Here is a 24,285-nt window from a genome sequence, read left to right as displayed (position 1 = left end):
TGAGTTGACATATATGTGTGATATATATACCTAGGTCACACATTTTCGTATGATAGGGACTACATTTGTCTCCCACTCTGCCTGATCCATTCCAAATACGTGTGAAGATTTTTCTCTGATATTTGAGGACTTTTGTTTGACTTTTTCCTCATTTTCCTCATGCATCATGGTCAATTGAAACTGACATATTTTATAGAAATGTAATTTGTTTAAATGTATCTTCTTATTAATTCAGACAATTGTCTCAAAATTGATTGTGAACATCCTTTTTAGTTTTTACCTTATTCCAAATTGTACTTGGAAAATAAATAATAAGTGTGAATAATATACCTCTACTGTCCTTCCAAAAATACTCATGTGTCTCTATCATTTCCATTTATCTCATTGAAACTGGAAAATAATTCCTATAACTGTGCCCAACTATTCATTTCTTCTGCTAATCAAGATATTAATCTTATACCATGACATTGTCCCTTTTAGTAAATAAAGAAGTAAAATTACTATAATTATTAGATACACCCAACTATATATTTATTTTGTTGTATTTTTATAAAATACTTCCTGCTCTTTCTTTATAAAAGTTTGTTTTTGGAATCTATAACTAGGGAAAATCTAGGTTCTTGTGTATATTTTCTTCTTTTTTAACATTATTTTAATATTTTAGCAATAAATAATGTACAGATTTATTTTTACATGTACATGTAATATATTACTAGACAGAAAATATACAGCAATATGTATGCCAAATTATATAATTTTTTTGCTGTTTGAAAGTTAAAACTTTTACACTGCATTCCTCTTTTTCCCTGTTTTAGTGTGGTATGAGGGTTCCTGCTCCTACTAGTAAGGTGTGAAAACTTGATTTAAATTCTTTATTTCTATACTTCTTTGTTATATAACATATTTGTATTAACACCCATTGGTCTACTAATAAGGTGAACAATAATAAAATTGAAAGTACAAAAATACAAACAAAAACACTACACAAATTTGACAGCTAAAATATTAAGAGATACTATAATATATATACTATAATACTCTATAAGAAAATTCAAACTGAGAAATTTGAATTGAAATGAAATGGTGCCAAATATAAGCATTGTGGTCAATATGCTTTTTGTAATATTGTGGGGGAAATAGATACTGTTGCTTGTGATATACTTGTTATTACTTTTTCTTCAATGTAACTATGCAGATTTATATAATTGTATAAAATGAAACACTAATCAACTTACGGTATATATGCTTCTTGTGTACGAATGCAATGCATTAAAAGCTACTGAAAACAAACTCAGAGAGGGCATGTTTCGGACACAACTGACAACCATGTATTTTATTGGCTGGGAGCAACCTTCCCAAATAGCTATCCAATATACCTATTCTACTATATTGTATTATATTATACATATTTAATCACAGTACAGTAAAACTTACATTCACTCATAACAGACTGCTTTTCAGCAAGTCCGTGAACATTAAAAATGGGTAAAAGTGAGACAATTTACATAAGTATTACAAGTAGCATGTAAGATAAAACATACATTTTAGTGCTTTACAGTACTAGAAGACATTGGAAGAAGACATGGAAGAAGCAAGTGACGGAAGGGAGTAGGAGGGGGGTGGGTTTAGGGAGGAGGAAGCACTGAATAAAGTGGAGGGAGGGGGGTCATGGTGGTCTTTGTGAGTGAAAGGTGAATGCAGCCACCTCCATATTAGGGGACTAAATCAGATTTAAAACCTGGATAATTGACTGGCTAATGCTATCAAGGGAGAATGGCTTGAAATATAGGCCTACTGTTAACAGTATAAATGCTTGAATTGTGGATAGAATATACATTGTTGTGTACGAAATGATGATATTTCATGGATATAAGAAATATGTACATCTGTGATCAAACCCATAAAAAAGTTTATTATATCAGCTACTATCTTATTTTCTATGCTAATATGGTCTATGCAGTGAAGTGTATATTTTACCAAGATCTGATACTTAATTATGTGAGCGATCTCCTTTTTCTTTCTCCCTAATTAAGGTTTGTGCGGTGAAGTATATATTCTTCCAAGATATAATGTCTTTCTGAAATTATAACTTTAACTTTCCTATTCTAATCATTTCTTGTGTTGATACCTATTTATAAAATTCAATCTAATATTTTTACCCAATTGAGTACATACCAGATAGCTTTAATAGTTATATAATAATTTTTAAATCTAAAAATAGGTTTGTGATCAACTGATTGGATGAAAGGTTGAAAAGGGGTCAGGAATACATGTACAACTTCCAGAAAACTTGAGAATGTTCTTTAAAAGTTCTAAAAGGGCAATGGAAATAGATCTAAAAAGCTCCCCCCCCCCCCTATCAGAAATAGTGATTTTTTAAAAAGTAATTTGCAAATTCCTATGACTTGGATTGATAATCTCTAAGTCATAGTGATAATGAGCTGTTGACATTTCCATTGGTTATCAGATTTTTATTGTACTCCCGCCTGCTTCAAATGTTTATTTGTAACTTTTTAACAAATAACACAGAAAAGTCATGTGTGCACTGCTTGCTACTTGTAAAGATTCCAATAATAGCAAATGATTCACTCACCAGAATAGCATTTTCCAACCAATTTTCTTCTACATACTTTGCCCTTTACCTTTCATTTTGATTTGTCATGGTGCAAGGGTAATTAGGAGGAGTTAACAACATTGGGAGGCGAAAGCATCTTTTTGATGCCGTAGACCAACCAAATCTTATGAAATCAATTGACTTTGAATTAAAATTTATTTAAATTATTTAATCTTCTCCCATGGTATTTATTAATATAAGTCATATCATGGTATATGTATACATGTATGTCCCTTTAATGTACATGGCATTGAATTGTGCCAACCAGTATCTATTAAACCATTTATTTATAAATAGTATTACAAAAGATTACAAGTACATTAAAACATAAGAATCTTTTACATCATACCAGAAGGCCAAATGTTGAAATTTAAGTATAACAGTGCATATTACATGCCTTAAAGGAAATTATAATGTTTGCTGTGATCGGGTTTGCGTGTGTTTAACTAAATTCTCTTTTTCTTTCCAAATTAATATACCTGTATTCATACTTTCGAATTCAAGTCTTTTAAAATAGAACTCTATCTTTAGAATAATATAAATATCTTTTTATATAATGACATTTTATTTGTAACCAAATACCTATATAATTTTTCAAGCAAGGAATCTCATTTCAACCTCAAAATAATCATACTCTTGAATTTCATTTTGACAGAAATTATTACTAAATAGTCTTATATAATTTCTTTAAGAAAAATATGTCATGATTTATAATTCATCAGATATTGCCTACATCTGAATTTCTCTTTCTCTCATTTTTCTATGTAATATATATTAGCTACATTGTAGTCATTTTTTGACAGCTCCATTTTTGTATCCATTCATGTATGTATACCGGTAAATACACTGTGCATTCAGTTGTTTACTTTGCCATATGATGTAGCAGTTGTATTTAAAAAAAGACGCTCTGACGTTTGTAAAATCTAAAGGAGAAAAAAAAGAAGCCATCAGTAAATACAACTTAAGAAACATGTTAATAACATTAGGTATAGAAAGACTTTAAAAACTATATTTCACGCGACAATGTTCATACTGATATTACCTACTCCTGCATAATTATTTTTTACCCATAACAGAGAAGTGATGCGACATGTATTTTGGACTTTGTGGTGAGTTAGTGATTTTTGTTTATAAGCCCATTAGACATGACATCTTCTCTAACATTCCAGCACAATACACTAATGTGTGTTTCTTGTAACACTATAGTTCCATTCACTGTGATCTGTGTCATGTTGTAAAGCCCATTATGATGAGAGAGCTGATATCATTCTTCAGAAGACGTTTATATCTTTAAAGAGTTACTCCAGACTGAAAATGGAAATGGTAGTATCTTACGAGAATGAGTAAAAAATTTTAAAATGAAAATTTGATAAAAATCTTATGAAAAATATTTTTTTTTCATGTGTGTAAAACAAGTCAGTCATATTTTTTTAACTTTTGATGCAACATAGCAAAGGTATGTAAAAGATATATTATACTAAAATACAGAAGAATGACAGTTTATAACTTTGTTATTCCTTGTCTGCTTTTGATGAAATTTTCAGTGTTTCCTTAAAAAGTTTGAATTCATTTAACTGTTCAAATCACTATTTTTTTTTCAGCCTGGAGTATCCCTTTAAAATGTTGGTGAAGGGTTTTTAGTTCATGTAATTAAAACTAGGTGCTCATTTGATATTACCTTGGACCCAGGGGTATTTCACAATAAGCGTAATGTTTCACTTCTATTCCTGGTTACTCATGGAATATAGGTTCATTGGGTCCCTGGGGAGCAGGGGGCAGTTGCCCCCCCCCCCAGAAATTTTGAATACTTAAATTGTTTCCCTGTAAATTTTCACAAAATTCACCAAAAGTGTCCATGAAATCCTTCAATTTCATTTTAGAATATACATGCAAAAATGCCCCCAATTAAATGTCAGTCGCTTCACTCCCTTGCTTTCAAGTTTCTTCAATTTTTTTTTATCATCCTGCCCCTCCCCCCCCCATGAAAAAAATTCTGCATACGGCCATGTGCATAAAGAATTTTGGAACGCACCTAAAAAGACTCAATAGTAAGTTGCTCTTACAGTCTTTTGATTGGTTAAAAATCACGTTGCGTTTTTGAGAAAGTGATGTGAGAGTGGCAGTCTGAAGATTATGAAAGAGTTTGCAAATTTTAGAAGTTATTGTCTTTTACGTGTAGTTCTGGTCTGTCATTGGCAGGGCGTGAGTTTTATCCTTGCACATTATCTATAATCCATCTAGATTTCTACTGTATATCATTCTCAGCTGTTCATCGAAAACTATCCAAAATGCTGATGATGTGAATAAATCAGGGAATAATCTAACAATACATGTCGCCTCTCAATGTTTTCACTATATCGAACCTCCTTTCTCTCTTTGCTGTTATGGGTCTGATATGATGAGACTACAGTCTTTGCTGTAATGCTTGAACAGATGCATCTGTTACAGTGAGGCTACAAATGGCCAGTAGCTTCACAACCCCCTCTCTCTCTCTAGTTCTCCAATAATTCACTATGAGTCAATGGCTGTGTTTTGTATGAAATTACACACCAAATTATAGTAAATAATACTAGTAAGAACAAATTACAAGAGCAAGTTAAGAGGGTATAGATGGTGACAGCTCAGCAGTCTTGTCGCATCTGCTGTATCACTCTACATTTAGCATAACAGCAAGGACAAAAGCAGCAGCCTCCCCTCTCTTTTCTCTTTCTTTCTTTCTTTCTTTCTTCTTTCCTTCCTCCCTCCCTCCTTTCTTTCTTCCCTGTCTGTCTCTCTCACACATAAACCCTTGCAATTCACTTCAGCAGGGAGTTCCCTAAATTCACTGACCTCTTTTGTGTGTTTTCTCTTTTTAACACGTTCTTCGGTAGTACATTATAAGTGACAAAGAGGCTGTCATGTCTGGATGCTTTAGCCAGCATATGCCAATGAACATGTACATATTTCAAACCATTTCACCATTTTATCCTATTCATTGATTTCAATTTAATTAAATTCTTGATAGTAAGATATCAAAATCTTGATATCACAAAATCATCTCATGCTGATTAAAAAATTGCAATTCTTGATAGTGAGAATCAAACTCTTAATGTCAGTAAATAGGATTAGATAGTATAATAGCTTGCCATACATACATCAGCATACAGGTGCAAAGTCCAGTCATGACTACCCCTTAAAATCAGAGATGTACTCTCGACTTAGCCATCCAGCCCTTTTTCATCCCGATGTATTTTTATCTCTCATTCTGACCGTTAACAAATTATTGTAGTCTGGAGCTTTTTATTGCACATTGACCTGTTTTATGTATTTAATTACAAATTGTGTATATACTGGTAACATTAACATGTTACAAGTCCACAAGGCACACAGGATATGGTAGCCTATAATCTAGGTGGAAACTTCAGCTATAAATATATTTCCTGTTACCCTAAACGTAAGTGACAACAATTAGTGTGTGTGTAGCACCCAACTCTCATCTCAAGTCACAGCTGTTGTTTTTTTAATATCGAATATGATTCGGTGGAGTTTTTTTGTATGAAAATTTCCACCACAAGACGTTGGCCACTAATAGGTCAACATGTCAGTCATCGGGTATTGTTGAGGAAACTAACTCACTTTTTTTATCTATCTTGTACTAAATCAACTTGTAGATCTGGAATACTCTCACATTTATCTTTATCAAGATGGGTTTTTTTAGCACTATAATACTGGGACATATTCGTGCCTGTCGATACTTGATTTCACTTGCAAAGAGAAGTACACTTGAGATGTAGAAACATTTTAAAAGGTGGCCCATATGCTAATTTCTACTGATCACATGGCTCTCTCTGGCAAGCGGGGGTGAAGGGGTGATGAATCACCCTCGATATTTTCATGGGAGGGGGGGTGCTTGTGTTTTCCTTCATAGGCAGCACCCCCTGGAATTCTGTAAGGTGTCCCAAAGTGGAGAAAGGTAACCAAGATGACCTTCATTTTGTAGTGAAATCTGGTTTTTTTTTGCGTGAAGACCCATATATGTTGATTAAAGTTTCAATCAAGGTCTGTGCCTGCAGACGAGGCTAGACCCATTGAGCCTCCCTCCACTGGATACATGTGCACTCAAAAATGTCCCACCATCACAATCGTTGGTTTATGATATTGTCAATTTTATTTATTTCCAATTTTTGTGATTTTTGTTACAGTTTGAGCCAGGTTCTACCATGCAGTAGATGAGGATGTACATTACCTCTGTATTCCACTTCATTATTGTCAAAATTGATGAACTCAAATAGCGGTGTTAACAGATTCAAAAGCAGATATAAATGATTGCTGCTCTTCCAGTTCAGCAATTTTCGCCAAATGCATCCCTAGGCAATCTAGACTTCTTCGGTATTTGACTAGTAAATTTTTTTAATTTTGAGGATTCATTACTCTGGTCTTAAATCCTCCAAACATGACAGAGGGAAAAAAAACTCTGTTGATAGAAAAAGTTGTTATCCATGATCATGTTCTATTGACAAGTTAAAAAGAAAGACCAACAGCTGTCTATCCATTATCAGTCCTGGGCCCCGTTGCAGAAAGAGTTGCAATCAATCGCAATCTAAAAATCAAAAGCATGCATTTGGGACTTGCGATTGATTTTTTTATTTACGTTTAAACACAACTCTTTCTGTAACGGACCCCTGTTGATGAATACGATCTGTTGTGGTAACTGCATTTCCTGTCAAATTTGCTTCCTGATTTGTTCCACAAACTACTAACACTTCACAATTGGTCCTCGGCAATATTTCATGAAGCTGTTCATAAGTTTGTGGGTTAATTGATAACATGTTCTCGGGTGCTAAATTGATCTGCTTCTCAGTCATGATAAGTTCATGAGTTAAAGATGAATATCTGTTCTGGTAATGATCTCAAAATGAGTTCAAACGGAATCCATTGACCACCCAAGTGTTTGTATGTACAGTATTAACAAAAAAAGTGTGCCAAAAGGCTCTGGGAATAAAATGTGTTATTGTTGAGAAATTAGCAAAATAAGCACAAAATTCCATAAAATGTTGGGTATTTTTCCCAAACAAGATCAATGTATTGTCCCACGTATGCCTTTTTGTGTAAGTGATCATCAGAATTATCGGTTTTCAGCTAAGATTTCATGATTTCACCAAGTTGATTTCATTGTACCAGATTTCGATTTATGATAATGTGGTATTTAACCTTGATTTTATACACTTTCTTATAGAATAATTGTTTGCTATTCCTACTTTCCTTTTCCTACCTTTTAATAATCAGTGACACATTGATCAGATTCTCCATCATTTTTATTCCTTCCATTAATTCATTGATCTTCACCATTTGCGGTCAACATCATTTTTTTTTTATATTATGTGTTCATGTCAGTCCTCTTGTCATTTCATATTTCTTCATAACAACACAGGGTAAGGTTGCACAAACAGCCTGCATGTCAACCTGCAAGCATTTAGCATCATCCCTGATGCATTTCTTGCTAGATTCCAATACCAGGTTTGTGTCTATGGGAGCCATTCAGCAGTTCAGCCTTGATGTTATACAATGTGAACGTGAGTCATTTCCCATTGACTTTCTTTTTGTAAAATTCCTAAAACAGAGCATGGGTAAACGGCAGATCCTCCATTTAAAGGGGAAGTTCACCCTGACAAAAACTTTATTGTAAAAAAATTATTAAAATATATTTAAGAAGGTTTCAGGAAAATCCAGTAAAGATTAAGGTTATTTGTGATGTCATATAGAAGCAGCTGCCCCATATGTTATATCATAAGAAAATGCATAGATTTCAATTTTTTTAAAGGTTCATGATGACTTTAAAAATTCTTTCAGGAGCAGGTGTGGAATGATTTGTCTGTTGAAGTACTGAAGGTGCGATAATTAATTTTTTTTAATTATTTGAAAAAATAATGACATTTGATTGATATTTAAATTTTCGATACACGGGAAGCTGCTGGCATATGATGTCACATTAAAAAAACTGATTTTCCAATAACATTTTAAATCTTTGATGGACTTTCCTCAAATTTTCTGCAATATTTTTTATTATTTTTTTCTGCTATTTTCACTTTTTGTGAATTTGAACTTTAAAAAGTGCAACAGTGCAGGAACTACTTCAGGGTGACAGGCAGCTATGCTCCAATCACCCCCAAATTTGCCCAAATGGAAGGCTTTTGGGGCAACCATCTTTTCTAAGGTTGCCTCAAGATCTGCAACAAACAATATTTAAGGACGTTTAGTAACTCTTTGTTCTACATGCGGCAGATTGTTTGATATTTGCATTTACTGTTTAATTGCTTGATGCACAATAGACAGCAGCATGTATATATTAAAAAAGCAATCTCGAAATATGATGTTTGTTTTTAATACCATATGAGATACTTCGATTTTGAGTAATGAATAGATTTACATGGAAGAAAGATTTTGTAGAAGTCTTCACTTCTGAATTCTCATATTTCCATCTTTCATTAGACAGAGTTTGCCCATTATGACTTGAGTCTCCATTTTATGAACTATCTCTGAAGCCCACCCCATTCTCATTTTCCCCTCTTCCATTATCACAGAGTTTGCCAATTCCGAACCTGTTCCTGGCTTCCGTGATGGCGCTCTTCAGATGGTGTTCTTGGAGCTCCGTCAGCTCTTAGACCTCTTCATGGCGTGGGATTGGTCATCTTATTTCGCTGACTATGGTCAGTCTACAGGAAAATACTGCAGGGTCAACGCTCAGACTGCCATCAACGTTTTAGAAAAGTAAGTTTTCAACACTTGGAGGGGGAGGGGTGTTTCACAAAAAGTTAAGTCTGACTGTAAGAGCCGTACTTAAATGCCAATACACATGTTATTCAACGCTTAATCTCATTAGTGAATATATAGGAGAGCGTATCCCACGATGGTAATCTGATCGATGCAATGACGTGTTATGAACCACATGCAACTGCAAATTTGAGTCAAATTTTCAGTCGAACTGACACCTTTGCCAAACACCCCCAGGGTTAGTTGCTTATTTCTGACTCATATTTTGTGCCAGGGTGGTGTTGACAAGTGAGATTTAGACCAATTGTGAGTAGACCAAGTGGGTTTAGCCATGGTGGTGTTAGATAATCTGAGAATTAGACCAACTGCAAGTAGACCAAGTGGGTTTAGCCATGGTGGTGTTAGACAATCTGAGAATGGGACCAACTGCAAGTAGACCAAGGGGGTTTAGCCATTGTGGTTTTAGACAATCTAAGAATGGGACCAACTGCAAGTAGACCAAGTGGGTTTAGCCATTGTGGTTTTAGACAATCTAAGAATGGGACCAACTGCGAGTAGAGCAAGTGGGTTTAGCCATGGTGATGTTAGTCAGTCTGAGAATTAGACCATCTGCTAGTAATCCAAGAGGATATAAACACTTTGCCTTTACCTGTGTATTCAAAGTTACCCATGAATGTTTCTATTTCATGTCATTTCAATCTTTAGAATGAGAGATACTGACAAGAAGAAAAACCTCTTCAACACATTCAAGAAGAACGAGAGAGATCGCAAGAAGCTCATGGACACCGTCCTAAAGCAGCTGAAAGCTCTGGCGCCCTCTATCAACAATAAGTAGATACAAGGTCAAGTCCTCTTGATGCATTCCTGCCATTGCTTGCAGTAATTCGGGATTTAGAACAAAAAATGATGCTCAAATAATATCTGCATTATGTACTGACTTCTTTCTTCTGTTCTCATCCATGTGTAAAATCGTATCGTGGAAGGGGGGTTTGCAAGAAGTGATTGCAATCAATTGCAATTTCAATATCAAATTCAAAAGTGATAGATCAGTTTTAACTAAAGCAAATTAATTCATTCTTGTCGCAAAAACCAGACAAGGGGCCCGTCTTACAAAGAGTTACGATTGATCTTATCAACCACAACTATGGACGGCCAGCAACGTCAACATCTATAATGCAAAGTTGATCAAAATATTTTCCAGATAAAATGTATACATGTATTCATACATTTATCATTTTCCTGAAGATTCAGTGTGATTCTCTTTGTTTACTAAGGCGATTGTGCAAATATTTTTGAAGAAAAAATTATGGTATGGTTGGATTTCCATACAGTTATGTTGATTGGATCAATTGCATCTCTTTGTAAGACGGGGCCCAGCAATCCCAATCTGCAAGTTTTATTTAAAGACTCGTGGTTAATTTTTGGATTTAAAATTGACTTGCAATCGTTTTTGCATCCAGTATGGTGTGTCTTGATCCCATCCACAAAACATGGTCTCATTGCATATGAATTGCTTTTATGTCATCGTAATGATGATGATAAATAATACCTATAATAATAACAGCAACAATGATAGAAATAAGCTTTGCTTATATAGCTCATATAACAATTAAAATATCAAGTCTGTATGTGCTTAGTTTTAAAGAAAAAAAGAAATAATAGAGAAGAGAATGCCTTTTTATCCAATGTAAACTTTTCTGAAATCCTTGTTCTTGAGTAAGCAATGTTGCCATGGTTATTACCATTGGACCATAAATAGTAACTTATATGTCATGGGGCACAAAGAACATATTTTAGAAGATGTTAGAAAGACTTTATCACTAATAAAATGTCACAGACAGACAGGGTAGGAATCTTGTTTGTGGCATATTATTATTCATTTTACCATGAAAAAGATGACCTTGTCAAATATTTTGTCTGGACTAAATGTTTTGGCACAGTCACATTTCCCTACGATGGCCATACGGCGAGTTGAAAACAGCTGGTTTAACATTTTTTGTACCAGGTACATATACATGTAGTTGGTTTGAATAAAAATGAATAAAACAGCTGTTTTGAACTTGCCTTACAGCCGCCGTAGAGCAAATGTGACTAAGGTATAAGTAAGCATGTCAATCATCTCCAGAACCAGAAGAAAAATATCTAGTATGTAGTAAATTCTATAAATTCATATTACTTTCTAAAAAGTGCAATTTTAAATTCAGCCTCATTGAGAATGGTATGGTAAAAAATAAGTCTCGTCGCAGATGTTTTAATGAAATCGCAAACATACCAACAATGAGAGAAAGTCTCTTAAGACAAAAATGCCACAGATGGACAAGATGTTCCATTGAATTTTCTCCGGCGACAATTGCTCCGCTGCAAACCCCCACACGGTAATGGAATGACCAACTTCAACCCTGAGTTTAACACCATGCCCTACCCTAAACCTACGGTAAACCTAATCATGATAAACATAAAGCCCTATTGCAACCCTAACCCCATATGTTAGACGAAATAAAGCCTGGAACAAATGTCATGTCACTGTATAAGTTGCTCTGTTCATGATTTATTGAATAAGCTTATCAAATTAATACTATATATGGGGAAAGGAAGATTTTCTCCCCAAAAGTGTGAAAAATAGCACTCTAAAGTTGCATAAACTTAAGATAGAGTGATAGAACAAACATTAAATGAGAAGGAAGTGCACTTTTATTGTCATTGTACATGTCATTTCCAATGTCCTGGTATGTGAACATATTAGTGGCTTCTTTATACATTTGACATTCAATTTTCAGTAAATGTTTATAAAAGCAACGATGATAAAATGTTACCACATCATACACACTAAAGCTTTGCGATTGCTTTTGGGGCTGAGTTCTACGATTGAGTATACACAATGATCAATTCAATCAACCATAAGCTTTGTCACTGTATTGAATCATTATGACTCAAACATAATGGCCCAAATTCACAAAGGTGGTTTTGAAAACCCACTGTTGAGTCCATGGTTTATGCAGATATCCTGTATAAATGATGCTTATTTTACTGCTTATATTAAAAAATGTCCAATGCTGATGCGCACTTTTGTCACAGTGCGCCAAATTAATGTCTGTTGCCGTGGTTATCCATGCTATTTTATTCACGAGTCCACTGTTCTGAATTATAAGTCCACTCTTCAAACAGTGGACTCATGTATAAAATAACCATGGTAACAGGCGTCAAATTGGCGCACTGTGACAAAAGCACGCATCAGCATTGGAATTTTTATACATGCGCCAGATAAGCGCTAAATTAAGCGTAATTTATACAGGAAATCTGCATAAACCATGGATTCAACCGTGCGTTTTCTAAACCACCTTTGTGAATTTGGGCCAATGAGGTGGATCTCATGTGAGTTGTTGTCATTGTACATGAATGTCACAATTTCCTTTAATATATTTCACAATATCCTGGCTCCTTACCATGAACCAGGACACACTGGTCTATCAAAAAAATAGTCATTTTGAGATAGGGGAGGTTTGATATTTACCTACCAAGCAATGTGATGTGTGATTTTGGATTTTGGGCAATAGGAAGTTGAATTGAGTTGAAGTTTTATGGTTTCTTTTAAAAATATAATCTGTCACTGATATTTTGGAACCAAAAAAAATCTCGATTGCCATAGGTTATTCTGTTTTTCAACCATCAAAATATCCTTTATTCAGTTTATTTACAGAGCTACCAAGTAGTACAGATTTTCCATATTTAGTACTGAAAAATGAGAAGAATACTGATGGTTTCATGCAAAATACTTATTTCTCAAGTTTCATTTTTATGTGTTGTCCTATGGTATTTCTTTGAAAATACTGATGTCCTCGCCAAAATACTGATTTTCAGCTTTAAAAATACTGAAATGTTCTTGTTCAGGTTGGCAGCTCTGTATTTAATGACAGAAATGTTTGATATTCATTGCAATAAGAATCTAGGCATCTGATTAGTCAAAGTAAAAGATGCAGTCATGGAAACTACCAAATCACAGGAAGTTTTTCAGCTTTTTATACAATTTTGCTCTTGTAAGACCGATATTGCCCTTATCTTTGACTCTGAGAATACTTGATTGGGCAATATATGTTATTTGTTTTATTTATGATTATTATCATAATGAATAAAAGTAATTGCCTTGATGACTGCCAGGCACTCCATAATGAATTATATCAATTATAATTTAATATACATGTATAGCATCTCTGTTGGGCTATTGCTCACATGCATATGCATTTAAAGTACATATATGTACAGTTTACACAAAAGATATGATCATGTCATAAATATTGTAAATTTATACATAACGATAGAAATATATTGATATATGAATACTCTGAAAAATATATAATCTATTCTCTTTTTTATAGCTGAATACTTGATGTATCGGTCTGTGTTGTGTATGGTACAATTAATGCTGACAGACAGCGTAATTTATTTTCTGTGTAGGGTATGTCAAAGTGCCAATAGTTCCTTTGTTTATTATGTAAAGCACTGACCAAAAAGGGTCTTTATTACAGGTTTATTTATCAATTTCCGGTCACAAATGCTGGAAATTATGCAACCACATACATTCAACATGTTTCAAACATTTATCTATTTAAGTTTTCTTTTCTATATATACCAATTCACCATTCCTTTTGTCTTTCCTTCTTTTTTTTATCCATGCTACTCTCTTTTCAATTATGACATGACACTTATAAGAATCTACTTTCAATATTCCCTTTTCTCTCTCTTTTTCTCTTTCATCCTCCATCCCTCCTTCCCCTACTGGTCTACACCACCTCTCTCTCTCACCCTTTTCTTTCTCTTCTGTCACCCCTCCCCTTCTCCAATTCCTTTTTCCCTCTTCTCCCTCCCCTCCCTTTTTGGATAAAGTAATAATCGTAACAGAAGAATATGGCAAAGTTAGATTAATATTAGAATATTATTGATATTTTAATGATTTGTTAGACAAACATTACATTGCATACTATGAAATACCACGTATGTGAAAATTATATTCATACGAGTACAGGGTGATTAACATAGTGATTGGTTCAACAGAAACATAATATTGCAATGGAAAGCCGCAACAACCAAAATTACTTCTGAAATTATTTCATGATGTTCTCTCAAAGTTGATATTGCCTCTTGTTTCTCAAGAGAATGTTGGGAATAGATGCATTGAACTTGTCTTTGATGGTAACTTTACCATCAATGGCAACTACCACAGGAAGCAGCACTTGGCAACCAATCAAACTTTTGCTTTTCATCAAAAAAAAGTTTCATGCAACTGGGCCATGGAAACTGCATATCCTGGAGCTTTCGGGGCCATTCCATTTCATGAACCCTGCGCCATAAACACAGGCGATCAATATTTCAAAGCAATCATAACTTGTTGTACATGGTTCAACATGACATTAAGTTACATTCAATCAAAGAGTTGATTGCATCTTCTATCTGGTGTTTTACATCCCTTGTTCAAGATCATATTTATAACCCAAGCAAAAGCATGTATTTTTTTCCTGTTACATAGTAGCTTTCATTTATATGCATGGAGATACTTAGTATCTCCATTGGTTATGTACACTTCACATTACCATGTATATATACAACTTATCCTATGCTTGCCAACTGAATATGATTTCTATTGTGTAAATAAATACTTGAAGACGAAAACTTTACATTTTCTCTTGGATTCAATTATTTCATTACGATAATGTGTTCAGTCGGATGATTTCTAAAGAGACAATTCCTTGACTTTTAGGGCCCGTTTCTATTCTAATGAACAGTACACTACTTACCTACAATAATATGCAACATTGTATTTATGATTATCTTGATAAACTTTCCATTGATAGACATGTACAGGTGTGCTCAAAATTTAGTGAACCCCATGGTCCCACCACAAAATGCACTCCTTCATTCCGAGTGTTGCATGTAGACAACAACACTTCAATGTTCGGCGAACCCAGAGATACAAACTTTAATCAATTGTAATATTTGATCAACTGAATACCTAAAACATGGCAGAACTTGAATACTTTAAATATGTTCTTTTCTGGTGGTGCACCACTGTATGTACAGAAAGCATTTTTCAGAACAGAATATGCAAAACATGTTATTTACATCTTCGAAGATAAAAAAATTCCAGACAAATATGCCTGAAATTACATGTATGCAATATCCTTTTACAGAAGATATGTTTTATTATTCCTCATGCACTGGAACTCACAGATATTTAATTCAATTGAATTATTCATTTTCCAAAAAAAAAGCAAAATCAAGAATATACAAACACTAAAGTATCAAAGTGACTCATACAAATGACGTATCATACTTTAAAAATAAATGCAAAATACTTTGATGAATTATAACAAGTTAGGAAAATTGGATGCCCATGAAAGCAGTACGCATGTAGGCTTGGGTCACCCAGAAAATATATGAATCAGTAAATGATGGAATACATAATAGTTATTTAGAAGACTAAATGGATAAAACTTCTATCAACGATAATTATATAGTACATATTTGTATGATACTTTATAACTAATAACTTCACCCACCCACCCATTATGCACGTACTGTATGTAGAGAACATTTATAACATTTTTGTGTACATAACTGTTATCAAGCTTCAAGGAGTTGCCTTTTTAACTGTTTGAATGAAGATAATGACAAATTGTTTGTCATTGTAGATATTTACAACTCAAGATATTTATTTATATCTGAATAAATAGAGCAAAATGCTGAAAATTTGATCAAAATCAGATAACAAAGTTATAGAATTTAAAGATTTGCATTATTCCGGTGAAACAGTTGTAGGCATGTCTTCATGAATATTCATTAGGTGGGCTGATGATATCATATTCCCAATTGTTTTGTATTTTATTATATGAAATTAGGTTTATTCAAAAACTCTATACCAACAACTACAATTGGATTGACAACTCATAATGGAGACACACCATTTACACATTTATGAAAAAAGGAAACGGATAGTGATTTAATCAATGCCTATATTATCACTTTCTTATGAAGTTTATAATTTCTATACAATTTCCTATGCACAAAATAAAATGTAAAGTGTTACGAATAAACTTGATAGTATCGTATTAAGGTTAAGTTTATTTCAATATTTTATTATATCATGTAGTTAGAATTAATATTTTGCTCTTCGGAACAAGGCTAACGGACTGTTTCCATGGTTTCGAAAAAAGGATTGGGATGGCAAGGGCATGAACTGTGTAAAAAGTGAAAAGTGACGTCTTTTATTTTATCGGGCGAAACTTCGTCGTTCTTTTCTTTTCAACCCTGTATGATTTTGATCCGAGATGAAAGTTAATTATCTTGACTATTAGCTGAACTGATTAACCTTTCTACCCAGAGGTGGACTTTTGTCTGAGCTAGTGTTTCAACGCGTTGAATAGTGAGATTTGGAACCGAGTTTGAACATGTTTCTGCACAACATGTAAATGAACTATTGGGACTACACACACTTCTGAGATGTAATACACAACATTAATGAGAACTGCACAGTGAACGCTGTCAACTAGTTCAACATAGCGGATGAACTTTATGCAATTAAATCGCGAACTGGACTGTGAGTACACCATGAAAACCCCTGAATAAAACTGAAGTGTCGCTGCTAATACCGTATGGGCCCCAACGATCCGCAACATGTATTTTTGGTAATTTAGGTAAAATCTAATCTAGATCTAGAAGTAGAACTATATAAGCTAAGTCTATTAAAGTAGGCCTAACGTTTTAGGCTTAGATTGAAATAGCGAGCTCATAGTCATAATCCACTAATAGCCAAAATAAAAGTAAAATGCCTTGGGATTGAATGACGGTCAAACAAATTGTAAAATAATGTTCGATTTACAAGTTTATCAAACCTGCTGATATTATAATTAAAGCATGGTGTTGGAAATTGGAAGAAACTTTTGGTTTTTTACTTTTTTTTAACTTTGTTTACAAGATGCAAACTTTTGATTAAAGGTCCAAAGCAGGACGATTTCATTCTTACTTAACTATATGATTGCTTTAGTGTAATTTTTTGTGAGTTTGAAGTAGAGATAAATCTCTGTCATAACAAAAGTAAAAAAAACATTTGAAAAAAAAATGTGAAAAATGGCATTAAAGTGCTCTCTGACCCCATTCTCAGTCTACTGTCATGTTTGGGATCGGTATTATATGAAGGGAAGCTTAAATGAACATAAATGATGAACTCTGAAGAAAGTTATTTGCAGTTCAAAATCACAGGTTATTCAATAATCAATAATGAGATACAGTTTAACAATTCAAAGTATATGAATATAATTATGAAGATTCAGATAAAACAGGAGACGATGAATAAAATAATTCTGAAGTAAAAGATTAAGATTCTGAAGTTAAAATAATATTGGATGGACGTTTAAGTCTTGAAGTCAGTCAGTCTATATGGATGAGTGTGGGTCTAGCATCATCTCTCTCTATAAAAAAAGAAGTCTTATTTACATCATTAGTTTTGGGGGTGTAGCAATTTAAGGTGGGATGGATCTAGACTTGCTCTGATTGGTCTACAGGTAACTGTCTATCAAACTTTCTCTGTTATAAGGGGTGTGGTGATGCTCTGTGCAAGTGACTGGGGTTCGAAGTGTGAGTCATACTTCTTAAAACTTTTGTTTCTTGAAGTTAGCTGACGTCACTTAGGGTTGGTTTTTTATGATCAGGGTTTAGGAGTTAAATGGCATTGGAGGTTTTGGAATTCTATGGACAGTAATGATAACTGGGTCTCTCTCTCTAACAATATGAACAGATTGGCTGGAAAAGTTTTCTTCCCAACTTCCACTATTGTCCTCTCTCTCAACCATTCTATTCAAATCTCATAATTTTATCTCTAAGACTCAATGCTACCTGCTTAGCAGCAACACTGACACCCAAACTGGTCTCCCCGATCTCCCCCTCAAAGATAATCTCCTTTTTTCTTCCGAGGGTGGTATACCTTGCAAATGTCAACTTTTGCTTGATTGTCCCCGCAAGAGCAGCTTCTTCATTTTCAATTTTCAAAGCTGCAATGTACAGGTTTCCCAAAGTATCGGGAGAACAGTATACATATTCCCAAGAAATATCTGACAGTGATGTTTCAACATGGCCATCAGAATTTATAATCTTGACGATGGGGTCTATGTCTTCATGTCCTGGTTGCACTATGACGTACTTATCAGCAGGAAGAGCATATAGCTGCCGAGGCTTCACCTCAGCACATGAAATAGACTTACATGTATCCTCTTTAACTCCTAAGGTCAGAATGTCAATACGGCAATTGGTGCAATCGCCAACGAGCAGTTCGCCAGATGGTGCAACAGCAATGGAATGCCATTCATGGCCAGGAAGTTGCTGAATGTGAGAGAGGGGCTTGAAGTCTGGTCCATAGATCTGGATGCTCTTTCCCAGAACAGCAACATTACCAGTAGGAAAAACAGTAATTCCCCTTATCCTTTCATTTCCAAGGGTCTTTCCAATATCAGCCAAAAAGGAGAGCTTTCCTTCATAAGTGAAGATGGAAAGCGTGGAAACATAATGATCCAGCTCCTGAGGTGCAACAGGAGCTTCTGCAGATGTCCGGGGCTGAGAGACAAGGTATGATGCTCCCACAACATGGCCACCATCAGGATGAGGCGCTATGTAAGAGCTTTGAGCTGCAGTCAAAGGAATATGCGGTAACTGCTTCCACTCCTGCTTTACATGACCAATGTCACATATAGTCTCTTCCGGGACTATCTTGATTCTTGATATCTGACTCTTTAGAGAGTCTAGGCCTACATGATTGAATCGTAGCACATCAATTGTCTGCTTTGTTTCCTGCATCGTGTTCTGAATTACAAGATCTTTTTCTGATAAGATGTCTTTGCCTGATGGGCTATCAATGATACCTTGTGCTTCTGCGATGACTGCTAAAGATGCATCTGTTTGGTCCAGAACAGGTTTCATGACCATCTGTATATCTTTAAGCATCTGCTGCTTATCTTCTTCAAGTGTTCGCAGTATTCCACGTTCCTGCTCCTTTAAAAGCTGGAAAACCTTTCGAAATTTTGTTTGCAGGTCGTCCCTAAAACTTGCACATATTTCAATGATTTTTGCTTTAAGTTCAGCACCGCTAGCAATTGATTCCTGACACTTTTGAACCTGACCTTTAAGTTTATCCAAATCGATACTCATCTCAATTTTCATTTTTGCTAAAGCACTCTGGATCTCCGTGAAATCATGAGTTTGATCCCAATTTTCATCACAGCACACATCACAAAGCGGTTTCTTGCAAAGTACACATATGTGATAGGCAGGGATGTCCGAGTGTTCAGGCTTGGAACAATTGATCTCTAACTTACTCACCACAACATGCTGTAGAAATTTGCTGTGGTTTTTCAAAAGCTTGTTGTGAATACAGATGCAATCATTACATATATATTTCTTGCAGTCAGGATGATCACAGTAATGTCTAAAAGGAAGTTTTCCACAAAGATCACAAACACCAGAAGCATGTACATACTGGACTGATTTACGTTTCGGGACAGACTCCATCTTTTTGGGGTAGATTCCAGCCCCCTACAATACTGCAATGTACAAAAAAGTAAGAAAATATGTGTTTTTGTTAGATCAAACTTAATTCATTTCTTGCTTTTCAAAGAATGGTGACACAGAATTTGCTTCTACTGCCATTTCTAGAATAGGGCTATGTTAGGAATTTTAGTTTCAAAAATTTGATTATAGGTTTTAAAACACTGCAGGTTAGACATTTTATTTCTCCAGTAATCCGTTGTATGTTTAGAGGAATGTTATCTTGTCTAAAATCATACTTGCCTTTTCATAATTTTAAGAAACAAAGATTTTTTGACTGCCTGCCATTGCAGCAAAGTTTGAACTGTCATTTTCACTCACATCATTCTGCAAGCCATCCATGGAGCCTTTTGTTAGCTACATTATGTGCTATGCCAGGCAACCAGTGTTTCAATGACCCCATTCCCATAAGCTGTTTCAAAATTCGAGATGGGGGCACGTTCTACAAAAATCTAATACCATGATATCATCAAATATTCTTTTCTTACAGAGTGTTTGAAAGTGTTTTGAAACTCACCGGTAATCCCAAAATTAATTGCACTTGTCCCTGCCTTGTATGCCCACTGCTAGCGAATAGTGTTGGTGAACCGGGTTATCATTGGAACTTGAATTTGACACCAGGGTTTCTTCTAAATTAAACAAAAACAAAAAAGAGCAGAAAAATATATCTAAAAATTAGTTCAAACAGAATCCAATGAAATTACCACCGAAGTATTTGTAGGCCCTGTACAATAAAAATATGTGCCAAATAGCCATCCATGGAAGAAAATGCTTAATCGCTGGGAAATGAGCAAAATAAGCATTGAATTCCATCAAATGTCGCTTATTTTTTGAAGCAATATTAATACGCTGTTCCACATCTGCCTTTAAGATAACATCATAATTATCTATTTTGAGCTAAGATTTCATGATTTTACAAACATAAGTTTACATTAATGTACCAGATCAGGGTGTATTGACAATTAACATTGATTTAAAAAAACTTTCTCATGAAATAATTGTTTGCTGCTACTGTCTTTTACCTTTAATATCAAAATCTTACAGTTTTAGATTGAATTATTATGTAAGACGAAAATTCCAGGATGATTCAAATTTTTTGTTCATACAGTATTAATAAAAAAAGACAATCCTATCATCATAATTAAATGATTAGGGTACGTTCAGCATAAATACCAGGACAAGCCCTTAAATTCTTGAAATTTCAACCAATCTTTCCAATATACATGTAGTTAGTCAATAAAAGAGCTTTATAAAGTAAACATGAAACATGAAAATGAAATAGATGATGCTGAGGACCAATTTCCAACAGTATATGAATGAACAATATTGTGGTATAAATAGAATTTCAAGATTCCATTTTCTGTGGACCCAGGACATTTTTAAACAGGGTTCATTTTGTCAATTTGATGAGTGGAAAAAAAGGTCATCATGCACATACAAATGAAGGGCATTTACTATCAAGAAAAAATTGACAAACTAGGTCATTACTTAACAAGGTTGTTTGCAGACCACAAGTCTCGCCTGATTTGCGATCAATAAAATATGCAATATGATGTAAACTGATGCAAACATAAAAGAATGAGAAGTTGAACAAAGGGTTGAAAAAAGGATGGACATGACCAGATATTACTTGACCTTTTGACCCCTAAAGAAAAGTAAAGAAATGAGAGCAAGTTGAAAAATTTGACTTTTTGATGCCTAGATGACTTGACCCCATCATCCTCAACAACACACAGACTATCAGACCAACCAGGGAAGTGGGAGTTCCCTGGACCATGAAATCTCCAGGAAAAGTGATTACATCTCAATGTGCCCCCCCCCCCTCTTTAAAAGCTCATAGTGGTTTATACAAACATGTGCCCCCCGGGGGGGGCACTCAGTATATAATGCATAGTGGGTATGTGCCGCGGAGGGGACCCCCATTTTCACACTCAAATTTCCGTTCCAAGGCATAGCATTTTTGTCTTACTGAGAAAAAGAACAAAGAAGCCGCTCCAAGGCATAGCATTTTCTTCTTATCGAGAAAAAAAAGAAGAAATCCGCTCCGGAGCTTCGCACATTTTTCGTTACGCCGTTCCGGTCGCACTGATCTGCTCCGATGAGCTGCAATTTGGTGAAAAGCGGCCGCAGAGCGCTGTCCGACCAACAACTCTGCCCGAGCGCACCGGCGGAGGCCGCGATAGCTGCGTCATGCACGCATGCCCGTTCCATAGGGATGCATACGCACTCACACGTACGCTGGCGCCTGGCGATCCGTTCCAAGGACCCCCGTTTTCACAAACATTTGTAGTTCCGAAGCCCGTTCCGAGGACCCTCCTTTTTACAATCAGCCCGCTCCAAGGCCCCCGTTTTTTGTCTCGCCCGCAGCACACCCCTACCACTTTTTTGGTCGAGTGCCCCCCCCCGGGATGTGCCCCCTCCCACCTTTGAGAGTCACAGCTAAAATCATACAAGGGAATGTGTCATTCATACACAAGGACCTTTTTTTTTGCTTGTCAGATATTTTACATAGGATAAAATAAAGGTCAGTTTTTAGTAAAAAGCTTTTTTTTGCCCCCCCCCCTGGAAAATCCTGGATCTGCCCCTGACTGGCAGAACTAAAATAATTTAATTTGAATTAATTTAAAACCTTATTCCAACACAACACGATTCACATAAAACTGCAGTGCAAGTCTGCAAGTGCCACTTTTGTAACCAAAAATACTAATTTCCATACAGTACTTTCCATCTATTTTCCTTAGTAACGTGGGGATCATTTTTGTATTCACCACAGCGCTCAAAAACTTGAATTTTTGGCATATTTTTGTGTAGGTCCTCTATTGGTGGAAAGTAAAAATTTTAAGAAAATTGTCATTTTTCAGTCTCTATTTTTAATTTAGAAGTAATGATTAAAAGACTGATTTACTTAAGAACATATGTGATCATGGTGATGAATAGCATAATGGAATCTGACGGTGTAAATAACAATGAATGGTAAGTTTTTGTATAGCGCATAACACATAACAAATAGTCTCTATGCGCTTGTGAAAACAAAGGAGAGGAAGAGAAGTGTTGATGAGTTCATTTTGTTGAGGCTAGGTACAATTTCAATAAGTTTGTTTTAAGAGCTGTTTTGAATTTGTAAACAAATTCAAGAATTATTTGTCCCCTAAAACTAGACCAAAAGCTTCGGTCTCTGTTATTTTGGTTGTTCAGCTGAACTCCGTTGGCTTCACTCACCAAATACAGAGACCGAAGTTCTAGCGCGATCTGTACAGGGGACTCAACGGCCATATGTTTATGTACTTAAGATCAGATAAAACGGGGAAGTGAATTTGCGCAACAGCCGAGGTAAGTCACTGTTTTTGTTCCTTTTAACTTGATTTTTCTCCGTTTTTTGGCAATTAATGCCAAGAGGGAATATTAATTTGCATTTTGGTCGCATTAATTTTCAAAATTTTCATTCATTAAAGACAAAAATTGAAGAGCCCCGACGGGGGGATTTTGCATTGCAAGTCCCCTAATGGTGGCTGCACGATAGCGAGCCGTCTGTGTATGAGGAGAAATAAAAAAAAATGTTAAAAAACTCCTCGAAACAGACGGCTGCCAGCTGTCTACCCTAAAACAAGAGAAAATAAGCCAAACATTGGCATTGCAAACCTAATTTCCTCAACAGTCACACACATGACACGGGGAATTGCAAGGATATCATAACAAGGTAATAATAATACCATAATCTTGTTCACATTAATTGAATAAGTGATTCTAGCAAGGGCCATGACCAAGCCCTCTAACTCAATACTGCGCGGTTAGTATGCTATACTGAGCCAAGCCAAGCCCAAGCCAAGCTCAAGACCCAACTTTAGTCATGAGGCTGAGCCTGATGAGAGAGTGAGCTAACGTACACGTTAGATGAAGATCGACGTAGACTTTACTTAACAGAAAAAAGTTATCATGAATATCAGATAGTTACCATTTATAACAGAAAAAGTCCCAGGTTTCAGTTTCCGGTAAGCAATCTGACGTTGACGTGCATGCATCGGGCATGCATAGTGTCAAACAAAAAAAGAGATCCGCACACCTGTGCAGAATCATGACATCATCATGAACGTGGGGAATCCCCTCTTTAATAAATATTGCGCATGCGTCAAGTCCTCTGCACCACTTTTCGACTGGTTTCCGATTCGGGGGTGTACGTTCCGTGTACGTTTCATCATTCGTCCGACAAGTTGTAAAATCTGACAACTTTTCGGGATTTTGATTGGCTGAGTTCCCGGGGCTGAGTTACTGTGGTAACCGTCGAATAAAATGGGACTTGTCAGATGAAACGTCCGACAATTCCTTTCATGAAAAACTCT

General features: G+C 35.3%; 2 protein-coding genes across 7 annotated transcripts in view; one reads left to right on the top strand and one right to left on the bottom strand.

The window, feature by feature from the left end:
• Positions 1-10,523, top strand: part of LOC121424885 (exocyst complex component 6B-like) — a 46,714-nt gene extending 36,191 nt beyond the window's left edge. For 4 of the 6 annotated variants that reach the window (XM_041620732.1, XM_041620739.1, XM_041620736.1 and 1 more), the window contains 5 exons: positions 816-848; positions 3,691-3,723; positions 8,025-8,166; positions 9,175-9,361; positions 10,070-10,523. In XM_041620732.1, coding sequence (XP_041476666.1) covers positions 816-848; positions 3,691-3,723; positions 8,025-8,166; positions 9,175-9,361; positions 10,070-10,199 — 525 coding nt within the window. In that variant the 3' untranslated portion in view covers positions 10,200-10,523. The remainder of the gene's footprint in view (positions 1-815; positions 849-3,690; positions 3,724-8,024; positions 8,167-9,174; positions 9,362-10,069) is intronic. The other 2 variants (XM_041620733.1, XM_041620737.1) reach the window with 2 other exon arrangements.
• A 6,005-nt stretch (positions 10,524-16,528) lies between these two features.
• LOC121425511 lies at positions 16,529-24,003 on the bottom strand. Its single transcript, XM_041621585.1, has 3 exons — positions 23,901-24,003; positions 20,466-20,577; positions 16,529-19,944 (listed from the first exon to the last, which is right to left on the bottom strand). The coding sequence occupies exon 3, from the start codon at positions 19,910-19,912 to the stop codon at positions 18,206-18,208; it is 1,707 nt and encodes a 568-aa protein (XP_041477519.1). The 5' UTR covers positions 19,913-19,944; positions 20,466-20,577; positions 23,901-24,003; the 3' UTR covers positions 16,529-18,205.
• Positions 24,004-24,285: the final 282 nt, after the last annotated feature.

Source organism: Lytechinus variegatus, chromosome 12, assembly GCF_018143015.1.
Source record: "Lytechinus variegatus isolate NC3 chromosome 12, Lvar_3.0, whole genome shotgun sequence".
NCBI classification, from domain to species: domain Eukaryota; kingdom Metazoa; phylum Echinodermata; class Echinoidea; order Temnopleuroida; family Toxopneustidae; genus Lytechinus; species Lytechinus variegatus.
The sequence above is the reverse complement of the archived record's forward strand: the minus strand, read 5'-3'. Positions and strand labels throughout refer to the sequence as shown.